Source organism: Macaca mulatta, chromosome 7 (assembly GCF_049350105.2).
Source record: "Macaca mulatta isolate MMU2019108-1 chromosome 7, T2T-MMU8v2.0, whole genome shotgun sequence".
NCBI classification, from domain to species: Eukaryota; Metazoa; Chordata; class Mammalia; order Primates; family Cercopithecidae; genus Macaca; species Macaca mulatta.
The window spans coordinates 56,739,560-56,764,880 of NC_133412.1; the positions used below are offsets into that span (position 1 = coordinate 56,739,560).

The window sequence follows — 25,321 nt, forward strand, 5'->3', positions numbered from 1 at the left end:
GGTTGGCTTTATTTTCAGAGGAAAACTTAGAAGCAGAGGTGGCCAGGTGCGGTGGCTCATGCCCTGTAATCCCAGCACTTTGGGAGGCCAAGGCAGGTGGATCATGAGGTCAGAAGTTTGAGACCAGCCTGCCAATATGGTGAAACCCTGTCTCTACTAAAAATAGAAAAATTAGCTGGGTGTGGTGGTGTGCGCCTGTAGTCCCAGCCACTTGGGAGGCTGAAGCAGGAGAATCACTTAAACTTGGGAGGCAGAGGTCGCAGTGAGCTGAGATTGTGCCACTGCACCCCAGCCTGGGGGACGGAGTGAGACTCCGTCTCAAAATAAAAGAAGCAGAGAAGTAACAGAGTGTTTACAATGCCCTAAATTCTAAATTATCCTACACCTTGGAGGCATAGTTCCTACAGAGGAACTACATAGACACCATCCTTCATAGAGGCTCAGGGCCAGGGAAGCCCCTGGTCAAGGAAACGGCCTGGTAGAAAGGGCTGCTCAGTGGCTGGGCTCATCCTTCTCTTTCCTTGTGGTGGCTCTGAGCTGTTCAGCCAGCTCCCTACTAAAGCTGGCTCCAGGGAGGGCCGTTCTGTGCTCATGAAATTAGACTGAAGTGGTCCCTAGGAAATCCAAAAATAAATAAAGTGTGTATGTGGGGAAGATGAACAGCTTTCTAACATGTATTATTCTGAACCAACTTTTAATTTGGCATGAAATTAATCTCAGGCTAGAGTCTCTCAAAATATTAAAATAAGTAAACACTGCTGGGCAAGAATAAATAGCAAGAATAACTACATAGTAAGAATAACTTTTAGTTTATTGTAAAATATCCAAGTAGTCTATTTTAATCTATCAAAGTAAACCACTTGTAATATAAGTTGATGTGTAAATGAACATATTTTGTAGTGTCTTTTAAAGCTTATATCTATAACAGACCATCAGGCTAGTGTCTGTCCCTGAGCTGAGTATAGGGTCAGTTACTGTTTACAGGCAGCAACGGGAGGCAGAAATTGATTTGGCTTCTAACTCAGTGTGTTTGTTATATGTTAAAATATGTACACAATTTACAATTATTTAATGCATTTTTATTTTTTTCATCACAGGTTGTTGAAGATTGGAAATTCATAGCCCAGGTTCTTGATCGGATGTTTCTGTGGACTTTTCTTTTCGTTTCAATTGTTGGATCTCTTGGGCTTTTTGTTCCTGTTATTTATAAATGGGCAAATATATTGATACCAGTTCATATTGGGAATGCAAATAAGTGAAGCCTCCCAAGGGACCGAAGTATACCTTTAGTTAACACACATACATCTTATGGCACTTAAAAAATTATGAAAATGTAAGTTATGTGTTAAATTTGGTGCAAGCTTTAACAGACTAACAGTTGCTAACCTCAACTTATGTTAACAGATGATCCATTTGAACAGTTGGCTGTATGACTGAAGTAGTAACTGATGAGATAACATTTGATCCTCTAAAGATAGCAGCAAAATATTATCTGAACTGTACTAGTGAAAAATCTAGTATTTGTATCCTGGCAAATAATACTAATTTATAATCCACAGTAAAGTTCATCCTTTGTGCTAGAGAATTCCAGTTGTATTTGAAGACTGATTTTAAAACTTTTCTGCATCTGGTAAAGGTATATAAACTTTCCTGTACTCACTGAGTAACAGCTAATCTTTAATATATATACTGCTATATTTAAAAAGCTGACTACTTGATATAATTACTTAATGTGATGCTTGATATAATAATTACTTAATGTGGCTGGGCACGGTGGCTCACACCTGTAATCCCAGCAGCTTGGGAGGCCAAGGCAGGCGGATCACCTGAGGTCGGGAGTTCAAGACCAGCCTGACCAACATGGAGAAACCCCGTCTCTATTAAAAATACAGAATTAGCCTGGGTGGTGGTGCACACCTGTAATCCCAGCTATTTGGGAGGCTGAGGCAGGGGAATCGCTTGAACCCGGGTGGTGGTTGCGGTGAGCTGAGATCACGCCATTGCACTCCAGCCTGGGCAACAAGAGCGAAACTCTGTCTCAAATAATGAAAACAACAACAACAACAACTTAATGTGATGCTGCTTTTTCATAACCAACGTTTTTAAAATAAATGAAAAATAGGAATTGGGAACTCCTTTAAGGCTTATTCTTTAGATGCTTAAACTTAATAATTATTATGTTAACTATTTCTGTAGCTTACCTTCCACTGTAAAGTCATAGAGTAGACAACTCCTGTGGACACGCAGTAGCATAGCCTTAACATTAATTTCAATCCTGTTGTCCACATTTCCCACAATTAATAGAACCATCTTCTATGTAAATTGTGGTAGTATCTCTTTATCCTTGATCTTAGAATAGTCAGTCCACTACAATCACATGAACCCCATTTAAAAAACATATTTAGGGCCGGGGGCAGTGGCTCACATCTGTAATCCAAGCACTCTGGGAGGCCGAGGCGGGTGGATCACTTGAGGTTAAGAGTTTGAGACTAGCCTGGCCAACATGGTGAAGCCCCGTCTCTACAAAAAATACAAAAGATTAGTTGGGCATGGTAGTAGGTGTCAGTAGTCCCAGCTACTCAAGAGGCTGAGGCAGGAGAATCGCTTGAACCTGGGAGGTGGAGGTTGCAGTGAGCCGAGACTGCACCATTGCACTCCAGCCTGGGCAACAAGAGCAAAACTCTGTCTCAAAAAATAAATAATAAAAAACACATTTAGGTCTAACTCATTCTGTGAGAAAAGTCTTCTAATATTAAAAATAGTATTCTAGGCCGGGCGCGGTGGCTCAAGCCTGTAATCCCAGCACTTTGGGAGGCCGAGACGGGCGGATCACGAGGTCAGGAGTTCGAGACCATCCTGGCTAACACGGTGAAACCCCGTCTCTACTAAAAAATACAAAAAACTAGCCGGGCGAGGTCGTGGGCGCCTGTAGTCCTGGCTGCTCGGGAGGCTGAGGCAGGAGAATGGTGTAAAAACCCGGGAGGCGGAGCTTGCAGTGAGCTGAGATCCGGCCACTGCACTCCACCCTGGGCGACATAGCGAGACTCCGTCTCAAAAAAAAAAAAAAAAAAAAAAAAAAAAAAATAGTATTCTAATTTGGTATAAGCACACTGTTATATACTTGTAATATTTCAACTTTCTCTCTTCATTGTAATTACAATAATAGAATCTTAGAGTTGCAAGGGCCTTTAGATGTAATCAATCTTAGTCTATTAGTACAGCATAAATGATTTAGTACAGTATAATGTATCAAGGATAAAACAGTTACATTTCATCTCTAAAGGTCACCACTTCAGGTGTGACCAGGTAGCAAACACTGACAAAAACCCTGCGTTCAATTTAGGACTCTTAGCTGTTGAGATCACAAACACTTCATTTATTTATAATAAGTAACCTATCTAAGTTCAAGCTAATGCTCTTTGGAAGACAGAGCAGACCCTGTCTAATTTGCATTTAATTGTAGGCAGGTGTTTAATGCCATTTAATGAGTGAAAGCCTGGTGTGATGAATTTAAACTGCCTGTTAGCTACCTTAGCTTGTTGTATACATCCCTGATCTCTCTTATACTGCCATTACTGTTACTTACGATTTTTATATATAAATAAATTTTGTTGACATCTTTCTTTTGACTTATTGAAACATGAGTCACAGCAGGCTGCAATTCTGTCCGTTTTATTTTTGCATAGGAAAAACAGCTAGTGAGACAAGATTCAAACAGTCTCTGAATCATCCGTCAGTGATGATGATCATGTTAAGATTCAGAAGTGTAGTACATGATACTCTTTCTTAACAATTTGTCTAAAGCAATGTTTCTCAACCAGGGGCAGTTTTGCTCCTAAGGGGACATTTAACAATGGAGACATTCTTGGTTATTGTAACTGGTGAAGAAGCAGGGTATGTCATTGGTATCTAGTAAGTTGAGCCCAGGGTACTGCTAAAGATCCTACAATGCATAGGATACCCCCACTCTGTCCCAACACATACTTATCCAGCCCAAAATGTCCATAGTGCTAAGGCTGAGAAACCCTGTTCTAAAGGTTCATGCTATGGTCGGAATGTGTCCTCCCCAAATTCATATGTTGAAACCTAATCCCAGTGTGATTGTCTTAGAAGGAGGGGGCCTTGGAGAGGTGATTAGGCCATGGGGGCTCTGCTCTCATGAATGGGGTTAGTGCCCTTATAAAATAGACCCCACAGAGGTAGCTAGTCCCTTCGGTCATGTGAGGAAACAGCTAGAAGGCACCGTTTGAGGAACAGGACCCTCACCAGACACCAGATTTGTTGGTGCCTTGACCTTGGACCTCCTTCAAAACTGAGAAATAAATTTCTGTTGTTTATAATCCACCCAGTTTATGGTGTACTAAGACAGTTTATTAACAATGAATAACTAGGCATGATTTCTCATGGTATAATTTAGAATTATGCAAGAGAATTAGTTGAAGCTCTCTGAAATGGAGGCACAGCCCTTTAGACCCAATAAAGAATGAGAAATGCATGGTGAGAAATGGGTAACAGTAGGAGATTGCTGAATTAGTATAAACCTGCAAAGAGATTATGGGCTAAATAAGAAAAACCACTGGGAGATCTGCAGTGATACTGAACTGAATGACTTTTCATATTTCTCAACAGCATTTTTCTATCCAGTTTTGTCTTGAAACATTTTTACACGTATATTCCATAGCACAGCACACTACTTATCACATAGAAGAATCACATTTTGACATCTCTTTACCATGCCAAAAAGGCTAGTTAAATGTTCATTTATCCATAATAAATATTCTACTTTTTTTCGCATGATTCTTTTTTTGACAAAAACCAAGATAACTGGAAAATAAGTAAACCTCGAAATGCCAAACACAAAGCTGGTAGCTTGATAACAGAAAGTACGTTCCTACTAAGCAGCAGCCTCCTCCTGCCCTGACACAAGGAAGTCTCCCAGGCAGGCACACAGCTTGGTGCTTATGCATCTTCCCTGGCCATCAGGGGTTGCAGAAACAATCCTGCCGTCCCTAGAATGCACACCAGGGTGAAAACCCACAGAAAAATACGATCAATCACCATGGCAACATACTTCCAATCATCTTGAATCTGCAAAACAAAATGATAAAAGAGGAAAAAAACATGGAGGGAAAGGCAAAATTAATACATTTTCAATACTGAAGATTTAATAAATACATTGCAGTAGAAGCCATTTTGTCTCTAATATGCAAGAAGCCCTTTTTTCCCCCTAATTGATGTAGTCTGAGGAAATCTACCATTCTCAAGTTTCTCTTGATGCAGGAGAGAAACAGGTGTAAAAGATTTGTCATGTTAGATCTGTTTCAAATCAGAAGTTTCCTAATATATGCATAACCTAGTTTTTCTAAATTGAATTCCAATTTTATAAAGTTAGTGAAACCAGTTTGGACTTCCACGGAAGGATTCTGGGCCTTGGTTAGAATGCCTAATATAGTCCAACATAATCTACAAGTGCTTCAAAGTACTCCTTATCCAGTTTTAGATATAAATTTCTGGCTGGGTGCAGTGGCTCACACCTGTAATCCCAGCACTTTGGGAGGCTGAGACCACTTGAGATCAGGAGTTTGAGACCAGCCTGGCCAACATGGTGAAACCCCGTCTCTACAAAAAAATAAAAAAAATGGCCAGGAGTGGTGGTGCATGCCTGTAATCCCAGCTACTTGGGAGGCAGAGGCATGAGAATTTCTTGAACCCAGGAGGCGGAGGTTGTAGTGAGCCAAGATTGCACCACTGCACTCCAGCCTGGGTAACAGAGCGAGACCCTGTCTCAAAAACAAAATAAATTTCCTTTTAACATCTGTTCCAAAAATGAGAACACACATCAGGGCAAGTCCATCCTCATCACCCTTTCCCTCCCCACTGCCCTCTCCACGATGCCCAGCTGATCAAAAGTCATTTTTAGTGTAAGGCCAAAGTATCATGGAATACTGTGCAGTTGGAGAGCAGGTTGAACATCAGAAATAATTGCTGACAATAAAGTAAAAGATGGGAGAAAAAGCAAGACCAAGTGTATATCATACAGCTTCAGTTTGGGCTTGAAATAGGAAGGAAAATTGTAGGGTAATTATACTCCTAGACAATTCAGAAAGCAAAGAAGCCATAATTGAATTGAGAGAGAGAACCCATGAATCAGCTGATTTTAAAGCAATAATCAAAATAAAGAGGCAGCATGTAATTTATTAATTTAAGTATACTGAAATGGCACTGGGAGACGAAGATTTTACATCACCATTGTGAGCTTGAGTAAATGTGTCCTCTTGGTGACACTACTGTCATAGGTAAAATTAGAATTATGATGCCATATTTGCCATAAGGTACTTTATTTGAATTCCTAAGACTGGTTTGTGTGTGCTTCAGATACACCTTGAGATGTGAGATTCCTACCCACCCCCTACCAGCCACGTCCTAAGGCTCTAGGAGGCCAGAGGGGTGGAAAAGCAGAGACTTGGAGACAAACTGATTAGAATCCCAGCTCTGCTCCTTTCAAGCTGTGAGAATCTGGGTAAATTCCATGACCGCTCTTAGCCTCATTTTCCTCATCTGTAAAATGGGGATAAGAACAGTACCTCCCTCAGAAGGTTGTTTCAGAAGAGTCCTTAATGAATAGAGCCTAGTGATACTAATGTTGATTTATAAAATGACCCTTACTTAAGCCTCATGAAGAAAGATGACACTTGGGTCTTACACATGAATATAAACAGTGGTGCAAAAAGAGCTGGCTGGACAGAAATTTTTTATCTTTTTTTTTTTTGAGATGGGGTCTTGCTTTGTTGCCCAGGCTGGAGTGCAGGGGTACGATGATGGCTCACTGCAGCCTCGACTTCCTGGGCTCAAGTAATCTGCACTCAGCTTCCCAAGTAGCTGGAACTACAGGTGTGTGTCACTACACACAGGTGACTTTTTTGTTTTTTGAGACGCCCAGGCTTTTGTCGCCCAGGCTGGAGTGCAATGGCATGACCTCGGCTCACTACAACTTCTGCCTCCCAGGTTCAAGTGATTCTCCTGCCTCAGCCTCCTGAGTAGCTGGGATTACAGGTGCCCACCACCATGCCCAGCTAATTTTTGTACTTTTAGTAGAGATGGGGTTTCATGTTGGCCAGGCTGGTCTCAAACTCCCAACTTCAGGTGATCCACCTGCCCCGGCCTCCCAAAGTGCTGGGATTGCAGGTGTGAGCCACCTGCAATTTTTTTTTTTTTTGAGATGGAGTCTCACCCTGTCACCTAGGCTGCAGTGCAGTGGCACGATCGTGGCTCACTGCAACCTCTGCTTCCTAGGTTCAAGCAAGTCTCGTGCCTCAGCCTCCGACGAGTAGCTGAGATTACAGGCTCATGCCACCACCCCCAGGCTAATTTACTGTATTTTTAGTAGAGATGGAGTTTCACCATGTTAGCCAGGCTGGTCTTGAACTCCCAACCTCAGGTGATCTACCCGCCTCGGCCTCCCAAAGTGCTGGGATTACAGGCGTGAGTCACTGCACCTGGCCTGATTTTTAATTTTTTTGTAGAGACAGAGTTTCCCTGCGTGGCCCAGGATGGTTTTGAACTCCTGGGCTCAAGTGATCCTCCTTCCTTAGCCTCCCAAAGTGTTTGATTACAGGCATGAGTCACTGTGCTGGACTTATATCTAACTCCTAAAGTCTTTAAAGCACTTGATATTGGCTATTTTCTGATGAGTCACAGATAGATGAGTGTTAGGCAAAATGGTGAACTAGCCCAAACTGACAGCTGGCCCAGAAGCAAGAGAAGACTACTTTAAAGGCCCAGAAACTGGGAAGGTGTGGCCGGGGACTGGGGATGGCAGCCCTGGGCAGGCGGAGGGGCTTGGTGGAGGGGAGGGCTAGGGAGAGTTCTTTGTTCTCTCGCCTCTTTGCCTCTTTAGCCTGCCACTCCCAGCCCAGAGATGCAGGTTCAGGGGGTCCCTTCGCAAGCCCAGCAGAGCCTGGCTGAAGGGAAGTGCAGAGAACTGAGCTGCCCATTGACTGGTAGAACCCGAGGCTTTCCTCCTCCCCCTTGTAGCCCCCGGATTTGTTTCTCTTCTTATTGGCCTGCCTTCTCAAGAATGTTTATGGATAAATGTTGTTCTAAGGGCTCAAAAGGCCAGGTGTGGTGGATCACACCTTTAATCCTAGCACTTTGGGAGGCCAAGGCAGGAGAAATGCTTTAGTCCAGGAGCTCAAGACCAGCCTGGGCAACACAGTGAGACCCCTGCCTCTTCAAATTTAAAAAAAAAATTAGCATTTGGGAGGCTGAGGTTAGAAGATTGCTTGAGCTTAAGATTTAGAGGCTACAGTGAGCTACGATAGCTCCACTACACTCCAAAGTGGATGACAGAGCAAGACCTCAAAACAAAAACAAAAACAAAAACAAAAAAACAAGAAGGCTAAAAATTTTATTGCAGCCTCACTTTTATTTATTTATTTATTTTGGTAGAGATAGGTTTTCCCCATGTTGCTCAGGCTGGTCTTGAACTCCTGGGCTCAAGTGATCTACCCATCTCAGCCTCCCAAAGTGCTAGGATTACAGGCATGAGCCACGGTGCCCATCCCCTTTTATTTTATTATTTATTATCTTTTAAGACATGGGGTCTCATTATATTGCCCAGGCTGGTCTGTAGCTCCTGGCCTCAAGCAATCTTCCTGCTTTGGCCTTGCAAAGTGCTGGGATTACAGGTGTGAGCCACTGTGCCTGGCCATTGCCTCACTTCAGAGAGAGCAGCTGGATACAAAACTCTTCAGCTAAGACTGAAGTTCCACACATCAAGGACCAAACAGCTTCAGTCCAGCAGGAGGTCCTTGGAGGAGATCAGGGTCAGGCAGATAATGAGACATTCTTTGAGGGACAAGGTCATCTGGAGGGGATGACCTTGAAAGGTGATCTAGCAGAGTTTGTGGCTGTGTGGACCCTCAACATTCTGAAAGCCTGGATTTCAGCCCCTTCCCAAACACAATTCAGAAAGGATGACTGACACCCCCAGGAAAAGTGAGTTTACAGGCCCCAAATATACCAACTCAATTATTTGAAAGAAAATTCATAGATTTCAAATAAACATGAGATAAGGGACCACTGGAAACTAAGGAACCTGCAGTTTTACAGAAGAACCAAGTGGAAATAACAGGTGTGAGAAACAGAAAAGTTACAAATCAAGAACTCAGGGGATGGGGTAACTGGCAGGATAGATGCCACTCAGGAAAGAAGCAGAGAGGTGGGAGGAGAGACTGTGGAAAGCTCCTGGGAGCAGCCAGAAGTAATGACGAGATGGGAAGCGTACAGCATAAGAGATGGGGAGGCTGGACGCCGACATGTCGCTGCAACAGGAGCTCAGGAAAAGAGAAAAGGAAGGGGTGGGAAGGAGTCTTTACAGAAATCAGAAGCTGGAATCTCTCAGAATTAAAGACAGCAACTTCAGAATGAACTGGCTCATAACCAGTGCCAAGCAGAGTAGGAGAGACCCTACCCAGACACATTCTCTCCAAATTCTAATAGCTCCTAGGCAGAATCCAGTATTCACAAAGGACCAACACTCAGACTCACTTAAAACTTTTTTTTTTTTCTTTTTTTTTTTGAGACAGAGTCTTGGTCTTGTCACTTGGGAGTGTAATGGCACAATCTTGGCTCGCTGCAACCTCCACCTCCTGGATTCAAGTGATTCTCCTGCCTCAGCCTCCCGAGTAGCTGGGATTACAGGTGCCCGCCATCATGCCCAGCTAAATTTTTTATTTTTAGTTGAGATGAGGTTTCACCATGTTGGCCAGGCAGGTCTCGAACTCCTGATCTTAGGTGATTGGCCTCCCAAAGTGCTGGGATTACAGGCATGAGCCACCGCGCCCGATCCACTTAAAACTTTTCAAAAGTGACACAGGTGAAAAAGACCGTGGAGCAATATTTAAGTATTATGGAAGAGAATTTCAACCCTAGCTGAAGTATCCAACCTTAGCTGAAGAGTTTTGTAGCCAGCTAAACTCCCTCTTTAAAGTGAGGCTATAATAAATTTTTTAGCCTGCCAGGCCCCAGAAGGTTTACCCTTAAACACTCTTGAGAAGGCATGCCTGTAAGAGAAGGAATTGGCTGGGCATGGTGGCTCACACCTGTAATCTCAGCACTTTGGAAGTCTGAGGCAGGAGGATCACTTGATCACAGGAGTTCAAGACCAGCCTGAGCAATATAGTGAGATCCCATCTCTACAAAAAATTAAAAAATTAGCCAGACATGGTGGCATCCACCTGTAGTCCCAGCCACGTGGAAGGCTGAGGTGGGAGGATCACTTGAACCCAGGAGGTTGAGGCTGTAGTGAGCCGTGATCGTGCCACTGTACTCCAATGTGGGAGACAGAGCAAGACACCGTTTCAAAGAATTTTTTTTTTTTTTAAAGAAGAGAAATAAATCCAGGGGACACCATGCAATGTATGTGAAGGATAAGTAAACTTGGCAAAGTTCATTGTAGACTAAAAAAAGGAATGGCAAAAATGAAAATGTACATTCATAAAAATCCAGAACTAGGAATAACTGGGGTGGCTAAAGGCAGTTCCCTTTATTCTATGGGAAGGTAAGAGGGGAAGGAGAGTGGATGGGTGTAAGATACAGATATTGAGACATATAAGAGACTGATGGAGATGGAAAGGGAACTGGGGGATGGGTTTAAATCAGTTAGGAATAGCTACAGGAGAATAAATATAAAACACACGTGGGCCGGGCGCGGTGGCTCAAGCCTGTAATCCCAGCACTTTGGGAGGCCGAGGCGGGCGGATCACGAGGTCGGGAGATTGAGACCATCCTGGCTAACATGGTGAAACCCCTTCTCTACTAAAAATACAAAAAATTAGCCGGGCGTGGTGGCGGCGCCTGTAATCCCAGCTACTGGGAGGCTGAGGCAGGAGAATGGCGTGAACCCGGGAGGCGGAGCTTGCAGTGAGCCAAGATCACTCCACTGCACTCCAGCCTGGGCGACAGAGCGAGACTCCGTCTCAAAAAAAAAAAACAAAAAACACACGTGGCACATTACCTGTTCGATATCAAAAAAAGAGTAAATACAAAATGTGACATAACAAATGTAATCCTGATAAAGCAGTAATTACAACACATGCAAATTAATAAACAATTGATCAAAGGCCAGGCTCCAACTGGAATGAATGAAATTATATCTATACCTGTATCTTTCTCTACCAAATAGAAAAAAAAAGTCTCAGAATTATCAGCTCAAAATATCATAGCTGGGTTGCTCACGTCCATAATCCCAACACTTTGGTAGGCCGAGGAGGGCGATCACTTGAGGTCAGGAGTTTGAGACCAGCCTGGCCAACATGGTGAAACCCTGTCTCTACTAAAAATACAAAAAGTATCCAGGCATGGTGGCTTGTGTCTGTGGTCCCAGCTACTCAGGAGGCTGAGGCAGGAGAATCGCTTAAGCCCAGGAGGTGGAGATAGCAGTGAATAGAGATCATGCCACTGCAACCTGGCCTGGGGGACAGAGTGAGACTCTGTCTCAAAAAAAACAGAATCCTGGCTGGGATCGGTGGCCCCTCTAAGATCTAGAAAGCAACTCCTACAGTGTGCCAATCACTGAGGGATCAGCCATCAAAACAACTGTCAACAAAGAGTGCTTCCATGCTACCACAAACCAGCTCCCTAACTAGTTTTCTAATTTGATAATCCAATCCTAGTCCTAACTCTAAAATTAGAGTATTATTGCTAATTAAATTCCTTACTAATAAGACCAAGTACGAGCCTATGGGGATGACCAATGTGAACTTTTTTTTTTTTTTTGCAGAGGTAGCTGAGGTTTTATTTTTTTGGGGGAAAAAAAAAGCAATTGAATTGTTTTGTAGCTGGAGGCATGGGCAAGAGGGGTGCCTAGGCAGTGAACTCCCCTGAGGGTGGGCTGAGGGCTGGGGGAAGCCTCAGGTGGGTCTTCCGTTCCCTGTGCCCCCCTGCACATGGGCCTCCCTCCCAGGCTCTGGGGCAGCCACAGGAAGGGCAGGCTGGGAGGGGCTGCTGTGGCTGTTCACTTCGCAGGGTGTCAGAGGACTTGGACACCAGCTTCCCATGGTCTTGATCTTCTTCACAAGAAGAAGTTGACCGTGACAGCACTGATGCCTCCCATACCGCTGGTCCCGCCACAGCCTCCGCCCAGGCCACCCCAGAAACTGCTGCTGCCCACGGGAAAAACTCGAAGAGCTGATGTGGGCACTGGGCCCACTTGTGTAGGAGCAGCTGCTGAAGGCCTGGGGGACAGAGGTGGACACCTTGTAGGACGTCTGGGTCACCCTGATGGACATGGTGGAGGCAGGCAGGCTGAACCAGGCGGAGATTCAAGAAGGAGCAGAGAAGCTGCTTCTTGGTGTGAACAATTTTTTAAAAAAGAACAGCCAGGGAAGGCTGGACACTTCCCCTACCTTAGGAGCCTGTGAATGTGTCCAGGGATCAGCATTCACAGGCTCACAGCACCCTCAGGAGATGGCTCTGGGAAAACAGCCTAGGCTTCAGTCTAGGCTCCTTAGAACCAAGGACAGTTAAAACCAGCCAAGCTGGAGCCAGAGATGTAGGAAATTAAAATATCTCTGAAAAATTCTATGTAAACAGCAGAGTGTCAGTCACTCAGGGAAAGAAGGAATCCTTCAGACAGCTCGACTTTCTCCTCCGAGCACTGAGTTGGCACCTTTACTCTAACACTCGCTACTTTCTCATAGACAATCTGGTGGCTTGCTGGCCAGATTTCTGCCTTCTCTGAAAAAAACAGGAAGATCTAGCAATAATGGGCTCACAAGCCCATGTGGAGACATGACCAGAGGTGAGCAGTGGCTGCCTCTTGAGACGGACCATGTGTCACTAGTTTGCCACAGACCCCACCACTCCCTATTGTTGCATTCAGGCCATTTCACCAATCTACCTGCCTTGTATTTAAGTTTGTGACCTCCCTTTTAATTACAAGTTTTTTATATGTCTGTCTCCATGCCTTAGGCCCTTCTAAAACTCTAACACCTTGTATGGTATCTAATAAATAAGTTTTAGAATAAAAGTAATTTCTAATAGCCTGACAAAAGCTAGAGTATAGGTACTTAGATCTCGACCTTTAGTAAAGAAATAATTATTTTTAAAGTGGGTAAAGAAGATGTCTGCAAAAGTTATCAGTATTAGACAAATAGATTTTCACTGATCATTTACTTTTTTTTTTTTTTTGAGACGGAGTCTCGCTCTGTCGCCCAGGCTGGAGTGCAGTGGCCGGATCTCAGCTCGCTGCAAGCTCCGCCTCCCGGGTTTACACCATTCTCCTGCCTCAGCCTCCCGAGTCACTGGGACTACAGGTGCCCGCCACCTCGCCCGGCTAGTTTTTTGTATTTTTTTAGTAGAGACGGGGTTTCACCGTGTTAGCCAGGATGGTCTCGATCTCCTGACCTCGTGATCTGCCCGTCTCAGCCTCCCAAAGTGCTGGGATTACAGGCTTGAGCCACCGCGCCCGGCCTTTTTTTTTTTTTTTTTTTTTTTTTTTTGATATGGAGTTTTGCTCTTGTTGCCCAGGCTGGAGTGCAATGGCGCTCAATCTTGGCTCACTGCAACCTCTGCCTCCTGGGTTCAAGTGATTCTCCTGCCTCAGCCTCCCAAGTAGCTGGGATTATAGGCATGCGCCACTATGCCCAGCTAATTTTGTATTTTTAGTAAAGATGGGGGTTTCTCCGTGTTGGTCAGGCTGGTCTCCAACTCCCGACCTCAGGTGATCCACCCGCCTCGGCCTCCCAAAGTGCTGGGATTACAGGCGTGAGCCACTGCGCCCGGCCCTGTTCATTTGTTCACTTCTAATTACTCATGGTGTCCAACAACTGCTTCAACTGAATTTAAAGGAGTGCCTGACTCTTCCGCTAAATTACTGGGATCAGCTGGAGGTTTTGCACCATTATGGTCAGAAGACATACTCATAGTTGCTCAGATGGGTGGGGGTGAGGGGATGAGGGCAGCTGTGGCTGTCTCCCTCCTGTCCCATCCACTTTGGTATGCCACTCACGCTGAATAAAAGAGGCTCCAGACATACCTTATCAATATTAATTGCCTACAGTGGGTCAAGAGATGAAGTTATCTAGTAATTACCTCTTTGCTGATAAACAACTTAAGGCAGATCCACTTAATTTTAAAGCAGAACTTCTCATAAAGTCATTAAGTGTGGTCCTGGTAACCTTGGTGGTATACAGTCATGGAATGACCAGGCACATGACATTATTTACACTAAGTCTTTCCTATTCTTATTACTTGACATAAGTTCTCAGTTCTTAAGTTCAAGCATTAGATTTTTGGAGAAAACAGAACTAAGTTCACTCAATTAAAAAAATGGGCTGGGCATGGTGGCTCATGTCTGTAATAACCCCAGCACTTTGGGAGGCCGAGGTGAGTGGATCATCTGAGGTAACGAGTTTGAGACCAGCCTGACCAACATAGTGAAACCCCGCCTCTGCTAAAAATACGAAATTGGCTAGGTGTGGTGGCATATGCCTGTAACCCCAGCTACTTGGGAGGCTGAGGCAGGCGAATCACTTGAACCAAGGAGGCAGAGGTTGCAGTGAACTGAGATCACACCATTGCATTCCAGCCTGGGCAACAAGAGTGAAACTCCATCTAAAATAATAATAATAATAATAATCATAATACAAATTAAAAAATGGGCAAGAACTGGGTGTGGTAGCACCTGTAGTCCCAGCATGCAACTTGGGAGGCTGATGCAGGAGAATCGTTTGAGCCTGGGAGTTTTGAGACCAGCTAGGGCAACATAGCAACGCCCCATCTCAAAAAAATGGGCAAAAGAATGTGAATAGATACTTCACTAAAGAAGATATCCAAATGACCAATAAGTATATGACAAAGAGCCCTAATAATTACTCAATGAGAAAATGCTAATTAAATCCGCAGTAAAATGCCACATCACACACGTTAGTGAGGGTGTGAAGCAAATGGAACGCTGAAACATCGCTAGGGAAGTGTCAAATGATTCCATCACTCTGGAAACCTTACAGTATGCACTGAAGTTCAAGACATCTCTCCAATGATCCAGCAATTCCACCGCTAGGTATACATCCAGGAGAAATAAGCGCATACGTTCACCAAAAGACATAAATATTTGTAGCAGTTTTATTCATAGTAGCCTCAAATTGGAAATAACCAAATGTCCAACAAATGTAAAACAAACAGAAGGCAGTATTATAGTCATATTATGGAATATTACACACTAATAAGAAAGAAACAGCAACAAAGATAAACCTCAAAGACATTATGTTGAATGAAAGGAGTCAGATATGGGAGAGTTTATACTATGTGATTCCATTTATATGAAACTCAAGAATAGGTAAAACTGGCCGGGCATGGTGGCTAACACCTGTAATCCCAGCACTTTGGGAGGCCAAGGCAGGTGGATCACCTGAGGTCGGGAGTTCGAGACAAGTCTGGCCAACATGGCGAAATCCCGTCTCTACTAAAATACAAAAAATTAGCCAGGCATGGTAGCAGGCAGGCAGGCACCTGTAGTCCCAGCCACTCTGGAGGCTGAGGCATGTGAATCACTTGAACCTGGGAAGCAGAGGTTGCTTGCAGTGAGCAGAGATTGTACCACTGCACTTTAGCCTGGGTGACAGAGCAAGACTCCATCTCAAAAAAAACAAAAAAAAAACAAAACAAAAAAAAGGTAAAACGAATCAATTATCAAATAAATCAGTATAATGGTTATTTTTTAAAAATTAATTAATTAATTTAAGAAAGGACTTCACTCTGTCACCCAGGCTGGAGTGCAGTGGCATGATCATGGCTCATTGCAGCCTAGACGTCCTGGGCTCCAGTGATCCTCTCACCTCAGCCTCCTGAGTAGCTAGGACAACAGGCACATGCCACCATGCCTGGCTAATTTTTGTATTTCTGTTAGAGACAGGGTTTCGCTATGTTTCCCAGGCTGGTCTCAAACTCCTGATCTCAAGCCATCCACCTGCCTCAGCTGCCTAAAGTGCTAGGATTACAGGTGAGAGCCACTGCGCCTAAGCCAGGATGGTGGGTATCAAGCAGGGAAGGAGACACTGACTGGCAAAGGCATTGGGGAATTTTTGGGGCACTGGGAGTGTTCTATATCTTTACCTGGATCTTGGTTACATGGTTCTATACATGATGTAAACATTCATTGACATGTACATTGAAGAGGTGTGCACTTTACTCTACATAAATTCTTCCTCAATGAGAACACATATATAATTAGAAAGTAAAAAAGGCCAGGTGCAGTGGCTCGCACCTGTAGTCCCAGCATTTTGGGAGACTGAGGTGAGCAGATAGTTTGAGTCGAGGAGTCTGAAACTAGCCTGGACAACATGACAAAACTCCATTGCTACAAAAAAATGTCAAAAATTGCCTGGCGCAGTGGCTCACACCTGTAATCCCAGCACTTTGGGAGGCTGAGGCGGGCGGATCACAAGGTCAGGAGATCGGGACCATCCTGGCTAACACGGTGAAACCCCATCTCTACTAAAAATACAAAAAATTAGCCAGGTGTGGTGGCAGGCACCTATAGTCCCAGCTGCTGGGGAGGCTGAGGCAGAAGAACGGCATGAACCTGGGAGGCAGAGCTTGCAGTGAGCCGAGATTGCACCACTGAACTCCAGCCCAGGTGACAGAGCGAGACTCCGTCTCAAAAAAAAAAAAAAAAAAAGTAAAAAAGTAGGGCATGATGGCAGGGCACCTGCAGTTCAAGCTACTCAGGAAACTGAGATGGGAGAATCGCTTGAGCCAGGAGGCAGAAGTTGCAGTGAGCCAAGATTGAGCCACTGTACTCCAGCCTGGGTGACAGAGCAGGACCCTGTCTCAAAAAAATAATTAAAAATAAAGTAAAAATAAAAATATAACCTCAGTTAACCAATACCAACTGGAGATCATCTGGCCCCATGCCCTTTTCCAGCCTACATCCTAATCTACTCTATTGGCATCAAGTGTTTTCATGGTCCGGCCTGCTGGCAGCCTGGTGGCTAGCTTCTGGGTACCACATACTACATGCTTGATCATCCCATTTTACAGACGAGAAAACATGCTCCAAGAGGTGAGGTAACATACCCTAGGACATATAACTGGTCTTAACACAGGCCACTGACTCCAGAGTGTAATTTCTTAACCCCTACCCTATGCCTTGCCCCACGAGGAATCCGTAAATGTTTGTTGAATGAATGAATGATGAATATAATAAGAGCCATATCCTTACCTCTTTGGCTTCATTTTGTGCTTTCATATTTTCAGCAATATACTTGACACTTTGGATGGCTTCTTTGATTTCTGGTGACAAAGCAGAGAGGGACAGCACAGCATCAACAGATTCAGAACTAGAGCTTCTTGTGAGGTTAGCACTGAAATTGGAGATTTTTATCCTGCGGTGGTGGCAGTAACCACACATCCTGTCCTGGCAGGGGTAGCCCTCCTTGCAGCCTTTGGACTCTGCACGGCTGAAGCAATTCAGATTTGAGAGCTCGGCACCAGAGAGGGGCCTTGGCTTCTGAGCGTTGCCCTCGTTGCTTGTTGGCCTGGTCATGAACATGACCCTGGGGAGCAGGTTCAAGAATACGGTCTTCACCCATGAGGGCATTGTGTGTGTAGTCGGGGTTCTGTAGTGCACGTTGAGCACGAAGACAGTGATGACGATGGACAGGGTTACGAAAATCATGGTGAACAGGAGGTACTCTCCAATCAGGGGGATGACTAGCGAGGTGGAAGGGATGGTCTCAGTGATCACCAGGAGAAACACTGTCAGGGAAAGGAGGACGGAAATGCACAGGGTCACCTTCTCACCGCAGTCGGAGGGCAGGTAGAAGACGAGCACAGTGAGGAAGGAGATGAGCAGGCAGGGGATGATGAGGTTGATGGTGTAGAACAAGGGCAGGCGCCGGATGTACAGCGAGTATGTGATGTCGGGGTAGATCTCCTCGCAGCAGTTGTACTTGATGTCATGTTTGTAGCCCGGGGCTTTGATGATGGCCCACTCGCCGCTCTCCCAGTAGTCCTTGAGGTTCATGGAGGAGCCGATCAGAACCAGATCGATTTTCGCCTTGTCGTAGGACCAGGAACCGAACTTCATGGTGCAGTTTTGGTAATCAAACGGGAAGTAGGTAACGTCAATTTTGCAGGAGCTCTTAAAGATGGCAGGAGGCATCCAAGTCACCTCCCCAGTGTACTTGAGTAAGGCTTTGGTCTTGTCATCCACCTGGAAATCCCCAACAGCACTGCAAAGACAGATGGGGGGCACAGTAACACATGGTCATTAACACTGGGTCATATAGTGGTCATCTCGACCAGCTTCTCACAGTAATGATTTGGAAGGCAGCGGAAGATGAGAGCTGAAAGTGCCATAAAGTCACCCGATTCCCAGCCCCATTTACCAACGGGGATACTGAGGCCCAAGATCCCTCCCCAACAACAATCTGAGATGTTGAACACCCCTCAGGGCATGCCACCAGTTCATCCCACAACACAGGTCCCAAACTGATAGACTCCCAAATGCCTAGATTGTTCCCCCTTTAATTAAAGAAATGGGAGGAAGGTCATCCTCCTGGAGCCAGGTGCTGAAGCAGCCTTTGGGATTATTTGCCACCCAGGGTCCCTGAGGCTTGGCCCTCTCAGTCTGCACTGGGAGCTGGAAGGGGCCGCGGAGACCACACAGGGGAGTCTACCCCCATTAAACAGAACCTCATCAGATGGGTTTATTTCCAAACCCTATCTCTGGATCCTGATTCGACCATTCTCTGTACCCTCCTCACCCCCATTCTTCCCAGTACTGTTTTATAATAATCATGTTTTTGCTTCCTTGTCTTTTGAATTCAGCATAACAGATTTCTTCACTTTCTGTGTCTCTATCTGTCCCCATTTTCTCCCCATGTTTCTTCTCCCTTCCTTTTCACTATGTACATCCTGACTTCATTTTCACACAGAAATATGGTTTTCTTTTCTTTTGTTTTTGAGCAGGCTAGCATGCAGTAGCTCACTACAATCTCTGTCTCCCAGGGTTCAAGTGAGTCTCCTGCCCCAGCCTCCTGAGTAGCTGGAATTACAGGCATGTGCCACAACACCTGGCTACTTTTTGTATTTTTAGTAGGGACGGAGTTTTGCCATGTTGGCTGGGCTGGTCTCAAACTCCTGACCTCAAGGGATCCACCCACCTCGGCCTCCCAAAGTGCTGAGAATACAGGCTTCAGCCACTGCCTGGCCTTAGAAATGTACATTTTTCTAGGAATAGTCTTGTTGGTTTGTTTGACAGAAAATCAGCTGATGATCCCTGTTGAGTCTTGCATTGGGCATTCCATCCATGAAGGCCAGATGGTCCATCTGAGAGCAAGGCCGGTTGCTTCCACAATGGCCCTGCCCAGGAAGGTTCTTAAAAATTCCTCAGATCCGCCCTGTTAAGTTTCTTAGCCTTGTGAAGGCATTTACATCCTTCAAAGGGAGCAACCGCCACACGCCTTTGCCTTGTAAACAAAGAGCTGAAAAACCTAAACATCTAGCGATATCTTTGTGCTGCTGTAACTGGATGAGAACCTGTGAAAACAGAAGGGGAATGTTCTGGTGCGTGTCCTTCTTCCTTGCTAGTTTCTCCTGGGTCTTGGCTGAGGAGGATAATCATTACCCATGAAGGTTAAATGCCAAAGCCACTACCTGTCTTTCCTCTGGTTGGCTGGTTTGCCCCCAAAGGTGCCCTGCTGAGTTTATACATTCTTTGCCCCACTTCACTCCCACCATGCCCTTAATTCCCTACAAGAGTATTCCTGCCTCTGGCTGCAGCAAAAAGGGAGAGGTAGGAGGGTGGGGGTGGAGGTGAATATCCACACAGTCTCCAAGTGGACTCAGCCCATGTTCAGCACTGAGGGGCCCTGGAGAGGGCTGGGATAAGCAGAAGGTTGAAAAGACCCTTGGGAAGGAGAGGCCTCCTGAACCAATTCCTCGCAGAATCCTGGATCAACAAAATGTCAGAGCAGCAAGGGAGCTTCAGAGCCCAAGGTCTGGACCAGGGGTTGGCAAGCTGCGGTCCTATTTCTGTAAATAAAATCTGGGGGGAATAGTGCCACTGCCTTTTGTGGTCTATTATCTGTGGCTACTTTTGAGTTCCAAGGGCAGAGATGAATAGCTGTGACCGTGACTGTACGTACGAACCACAACGCCTAAAATATTTATTCTCTGGCCCTTTAGAGAAAACATTCGCTAGCCCCTGCTCTAGTCCAAAGGCTTCATTTTGCTGACGAGAAAACTGAGGGTCAAAGGACAGGAATGATTTGCCGGAGACCCCAGAGAGTTTATGGTAGAGGTTAGCTGAGCTGGGCTGATGGCTCATTTCTGGGGATCCTGGTCACTGCTGCTGCTGCCCACGGCACCCCTGGGGTGTATCTGCCCAGATCAGAAGGACTGTGTGCTGCCTGGGGCAGTGTCAACAGTTATATCTCTGCTAGGAGGAGACACAACATGCAGACCCAGCTGGAGACTGGGGTCTGGCACAGCACCAGCCTCATAAAGGGCACTCAGTAAATATTTGTTCACCTAACGAATGACCAAAAAATAAAGGAAAGCTGGGCGCGGTGGCTCACGCCTGTGATCCTAATACTTTGGGAGGCTGAGGTGGGCGGATCACCTGAGGTCAGGAGTTTTGAGACCAGCCTGGTCAACATGATGAAACCCCGTCTTTACTGAAAATACGAAAATTAGCTGGGTGTGGTGGCGCACACCTGTAATTCCAGCTACTAGAGAGGCTGAGGTAGGAGAATTGCTTGAACCCAGGAGGTGGAAGTTGCAGTGAGCTGAGATGGCACCACTGCACTCCAGCCTGGATGACAGAGTGAGATTCTGTCTCAATCAATCAATCAATCAATCAATAAACATCACACCCAGAGATGGCTGGCAGCAAGGGACAGCAGAGGTGGGAGGGGTCTGAGCAACGTACTGCCAAACCATGTGAGGCAATTAAAAAAGAAAAGGTAGTATGGGTGCAAATGATCAGCCAAGGTAGCACTATCATACAGATATTTTAGAACAGAAGTGGGGTGGGGTGGTGAGGGCTATGAGAACGATCATGATGGCATGGGTTTTTAAAATCTCTCTAAATTTCTTCAGAAAAATAGGGCAACTAGGATGACAGAAAAATAACAAACCTTCTGATCACATCGTCAACAAAGTTAGGTTACGCAGCACCTCAGGATATGAGAGTGTGGGGTCAGACCACCACCACCAGCAGGACCTGTGGGACCCCCATGCGATTAGCTGCTGGGTAGAGGCAGCCAGGGGAAAAGAAAGATAGGTTCTCATGTCCTAAGATCCTAAAAGTGCCAGACACAGAAATCTCCAAGAAGTGGCTGCCCCTCAAAAGACGAGGACGCCACTCTGCGCTGAATCCTCGGCAAGAGGAACAATGGGGCAGAGCGGGCTCCACAGGTTCCGATTTGTGGGTAAGAACAACAACAAAAACCCCACGGGAACCCACTTGGGGTCTGCAGAGGTCAGTCGGCTGGCGTGGGCTCCCAAGGATGTCAGAAATGCCTCCCCAAACCTCCCTGCCAGAAGGACAGAGAACCACTCAGAGAAAAAGCAGCTTATGGTAGGATCCAAACTCAATGGGGTAAAAAGTGGGGTTGAGAAGAGAAAGAAGGTTCAGAAACTGAAGTCAGCATCCAGAGACAGCAGCTCATGGAGGTGCCATGACTGTGGCATGTGGTGTGGTGTCATGACATGTCATGGCTGTGGTGTCATGACTGTGGAGACTGTGGAGGTGTCTATGCAGAGAGACAAGTGTTACCTCAAGGTAACTACCTGTCTTCTCCTATTCCCTCCAGCAACTTGCCCTAAAAGTACAGCAAGGACATCTATTTATTTTTATTTTATTTTTATTTTTTTGAGACGGAGTCTCGCTCTGTCGCCCAGGCTGGAGTGCAGTGGCTGGATCTCAGCTCGCTGCAAGCTCCGCCTCCCGGGTTCACGCCATTCTCCTGCCTCAGCCTCCCGAGTAGCTGGGACTACAGGCGCCTGCCACCTCGCCCGGCTAGTTTTTTGTATTTTTTAGTAGAGACGGGGTTTCACCCGGTTAGCCAGGATGGTCTCGATCTCCTGACCTCGTGATCCGCCCGTCTCGGCCTCCCAAAGTGCTGGGATTACAGGCTTGAGCCACCGCGCCCAGCCAAGGACATCTATTTAAACAACAACAGAGCCTTATGAAAACATACTGTAAGAAAAACACAAACTGGGTGCAGCAGCTCATGCCTATAATCCCAGCACTTTGGGAGGATGAGGCAGGCGGATCACCTGAGGTCAGCAGTTTGAGACCAGCCTGGCCAACATGGTGAAACCCCGTCTCTACCGAAAATACAAAAAAAAAAATTTTAGCTGGGCGTGGTGGCAGGCGCCTGTAGTCCCAGCTACTTGGGAGGCTGAGGCAGAAGAATTGCTTGAATCCGGGAGGCAGAATTTGCAGTGAGCCAAGATCATGCCATTACACTCTGGCCTAGGTGACAAGAGCAAAAAAACGATGTCTCAAAAAAAGGAAAAAAAAAGAAAGAAAGAAAGGAAAATACAAAAACAAGTAACTGAATTAACACACATGCAGATTAACGGCAACTACAAAAACAGAGTCACCAACCAGATGAAGCTGATGATAATCTGATATTACAAATTAAGTGAAAAGAAACTAAGAAATTTTTAGAAACTGTGAAACAACAACAGAAATCAGAAAAGACAAGGGATAATTTGGTTAAACAGAATGTATAAAGAATTAGTAGAATTTAGGAAAGAATTAGGAAAAAGAAAAAAATCATTCTAGAAATAAAACCAGAAGAGGCCGGGCGCAGTGGCTCATGCCTGTAATCCCAGCACTTTGGGAGACTGAGGCGTGCGGATCACGAGGTCAAGAGATTGAGATCAACCTGGCTAACATGGTGAAACCCCATCTCTATTAAAAATATAAAAAACATTAGCCAGGCGTGGTGGTGGGTGCCTGTAGTCCCAGCTACTTGAGAGGCTGAGGCAGGAGAATGGCGTGAACCTGGGAGGCAGAGCTTGCAGTGAGCTGAGATTGTGCCACTGCACTCCAGTCTGGGCGACAGAGTGAGACTCGATCTCAAGAAAAAAAAAAAAAAAAAAAAAAAAAAAAAATATATATATATATATATATATATGTGTGTGTGTATTTAAATTTCACTTAATTTTGTGTGTGTGTGTGTATATATATATAAATACAAATATATACACATACACACACATATACACACACACACACACACACACACACACGAATTAGCCGGATGTGGTGGCAGGCGCCTCTAGTCCCAGCTACTTGGGAGGCTGACACAGGGGAATGGTGTGAACCTGGGAGGTGGAGCTTGCAGTGAGCCGAGATCGTGCCACTGCACTCCAGCCTGGGTGACAGAGCTCGACTCTGTCTCAAAAAAAATAAATAAGTAAAACCAGATGAAACATAAGAACAAGCAGGCCAGGCATGGTGGCTCACACCTGTAACCCTAGCACTCTGGGAGGCTGAGGTGGGCAGATTACTTGAAGTCAGGAGTTTGAGACCAGCCTGGCCAACATGGTGAAACCCTGTCTCTACTAAAAATATAAAATATTAGCTGGGCATGGTGGCACACACCTGTAATCCCAGCTACTCAGGAGGCTGAGGCAGGAGAATAGCTGGAACCCAGGAGGCAGAGATTACAGTGAGCCGAGGCACTCCAGCCTGGCCAACACAGCAAGACTCTGTCTCAAAAAAAAAAAAAAAAAAAAAAAAGATTTTCATGGAAGGTAAAAAGGAGCCAATGATTTTACACCCAGCCAAGTTACCTAAAAGTATTCTCTAAAAAGGTTACCATGAATTATGAACTTGCCAGAACACAGAGTTACAGTGTCCATGAACACTTGGAGGATTCTATCAGGGAATGAACTTTAGAAAACAAAATATCATAGGAGAAATTTTGGTATATGAAAACACATGTTCCTACTGTGTTAAAAAATGAAGAGAAATCCTTAACAGAGGGTCAATCCTGAGCAATTGAAATTCTAACTAGGAGAAGAGAGAGAAAATGAGTTGGATGATTTTTTCTAAATGTTATTTTCAGCTTCAGATTTCAAGGAAATTCCTTATGATATTTGCTCCTCTCCACATCCAATTTGAAACATTTTGCTACGCTTCTCATTATTGCTAAAATCATACATCCTATAGTACTCCAGCTGTTCACTCAAGATTGCCAGCAAGAAAATGGTTATAAAACCCAAAACATAAAGATTAAACTTTCTGCTCATTTTCTGAATTCTAGCTTAGCAAAAATTCTCTACACCCTGCCCAGTTCCCTTAAGAGCATTTGAACTATGTGATTCCTATGACAACTCACAGTGAACAACAAAAAAAACCTGCAAGCCTGTTAAGTTTATACTATGTCCCAGTTCTTTGATGACCAGTTTACAAATACAAATTACATAGAAGAAACATTTATAAGTGCTATGTTTCCTTGGGAAAATAGTAAATAAAACATGGACTGTCTTCGGAGTGAGTCAAGACCCCCTTTTGTTTTTGCCAGAGTCCAGAAAGTGTGATTCGGTATAAAACCTAGCTTCTCTAGTTCTGACACTAACTGTAAAATCAACACTACTACTAAGAAAACATTATTTTGTACTAATACGGCATAAAAACCTAGACATATTTTTAGCGTTAAAATCAGAATAGACTAATTCTATATCAAGTGTTTTGCTGAAAATTGTTTAAATGTAAATGTAAAATGTTTAAATGTTAAAACATTTTAACTCCAAAGCACAGGTACAAAAATGACATTCTTCAATACCTACAGAACTAACGAGCATACTGTAAAATACCAACTAAAATTTATGTCAGTCAAATGAAAGAGCTTAAATGTGAAAAGTATTAGTTTTGAGTGGACTTAGAGAAAAGAGAGGGGTTTTGGAGGTGCCATGATGAGCAGGACCAGTCTGGCAGAGGAAGAACCTTTACAAGAGAGAAAGAGGAGAGGCCTCCCAAAATTGGCGGGAAGATGTGCATTCTGGATCCAGAGGAGACTGGAAGTAGCCCATTGTGAAGGACCGGCTCAAGAGCAGCTTCTTTGGAAGGCAGGAGCCAGGGAAGTCTTTTTAGTCCTAGACTCACCCTTCTCAACTATGATCTGGATGTAGCCACCCAGACGGGCTGGGAGCACGGGGCCCAGAAAGCTCATGCTACTCTGTACATGGGAACCTCACTTCACATACTTGGGGGAGCATCAATCCTTTCTCCAAGGCCCAGACCTTTTCCCAGTGGGAGGAGTTCTGAAGGGTACACAGTGTAGCAGGGTAG

At 45.0% G+C, this 25,321-nt stretch overlaps 2 protein-coding genes across 7 annotated transcripts in view; one reads left to right on the forward strand and one right to left on the reverse strand.

Annotated features, from left to right (window-relative positions):
- The window catches only part of CHRNA5 (cholinergic receptor nicotinic alpha 5 subunit), a 28,543-nt gene extending 26,006 nt beyond the window's left edge, over positions 1 to 2,537 (forward strand). For all 4 annotated transcript variants that reach the window (XM_015142833.3, XM_077940068.1, XM_077940066.1 and 1 more), the window contains one exon: positions 1,098 to 2,537. In XM_015142833.3, coding sequence (XP_014998319.2) covers positions 1,098 to 1,259 — 162 coding nt within the window. In that variant the 3' untranslated portion in view covers positions 1,260 to 2,537. The remainder of the gene's footprint in view (positions 1 to 1,097) is intronic.
- CHRNA3 (cholinergic receptor nicotinic alpha 3 subunit) overlaps positions 1,058 to 25,321 on the reverse strand; it is a 30,049-nt gene continuing 5,785 nt past the window's right edge. For 2 of the 3 annotated variants that reach the window (XM_028851209.2, XM_077940061.1), the window contains exons 5-6: positions 17,225 to 18,236; positions 3,657 to 5,088 (exon numbers count right to left, since the gene is read on the reverse strand). In XM_028851209.2, the coding sequence (XP_028707042.2) occupies positions 4,960 to 5,088; positions 17,225 to 18,236 (1,141 nt within the window). In that variant the 3' untranslated portion in view covers positions 3,657 to 4,959. Of the gene's footprint in view, positions 1,198 to 1,917; positions 2,013 to 3,656; positions 5,089 to 17,224; positions 18,237 to 25,321 lie in introns of those variants that run through there. The other variant, XR_013395838.1, reaches the window with a different exon arrangement.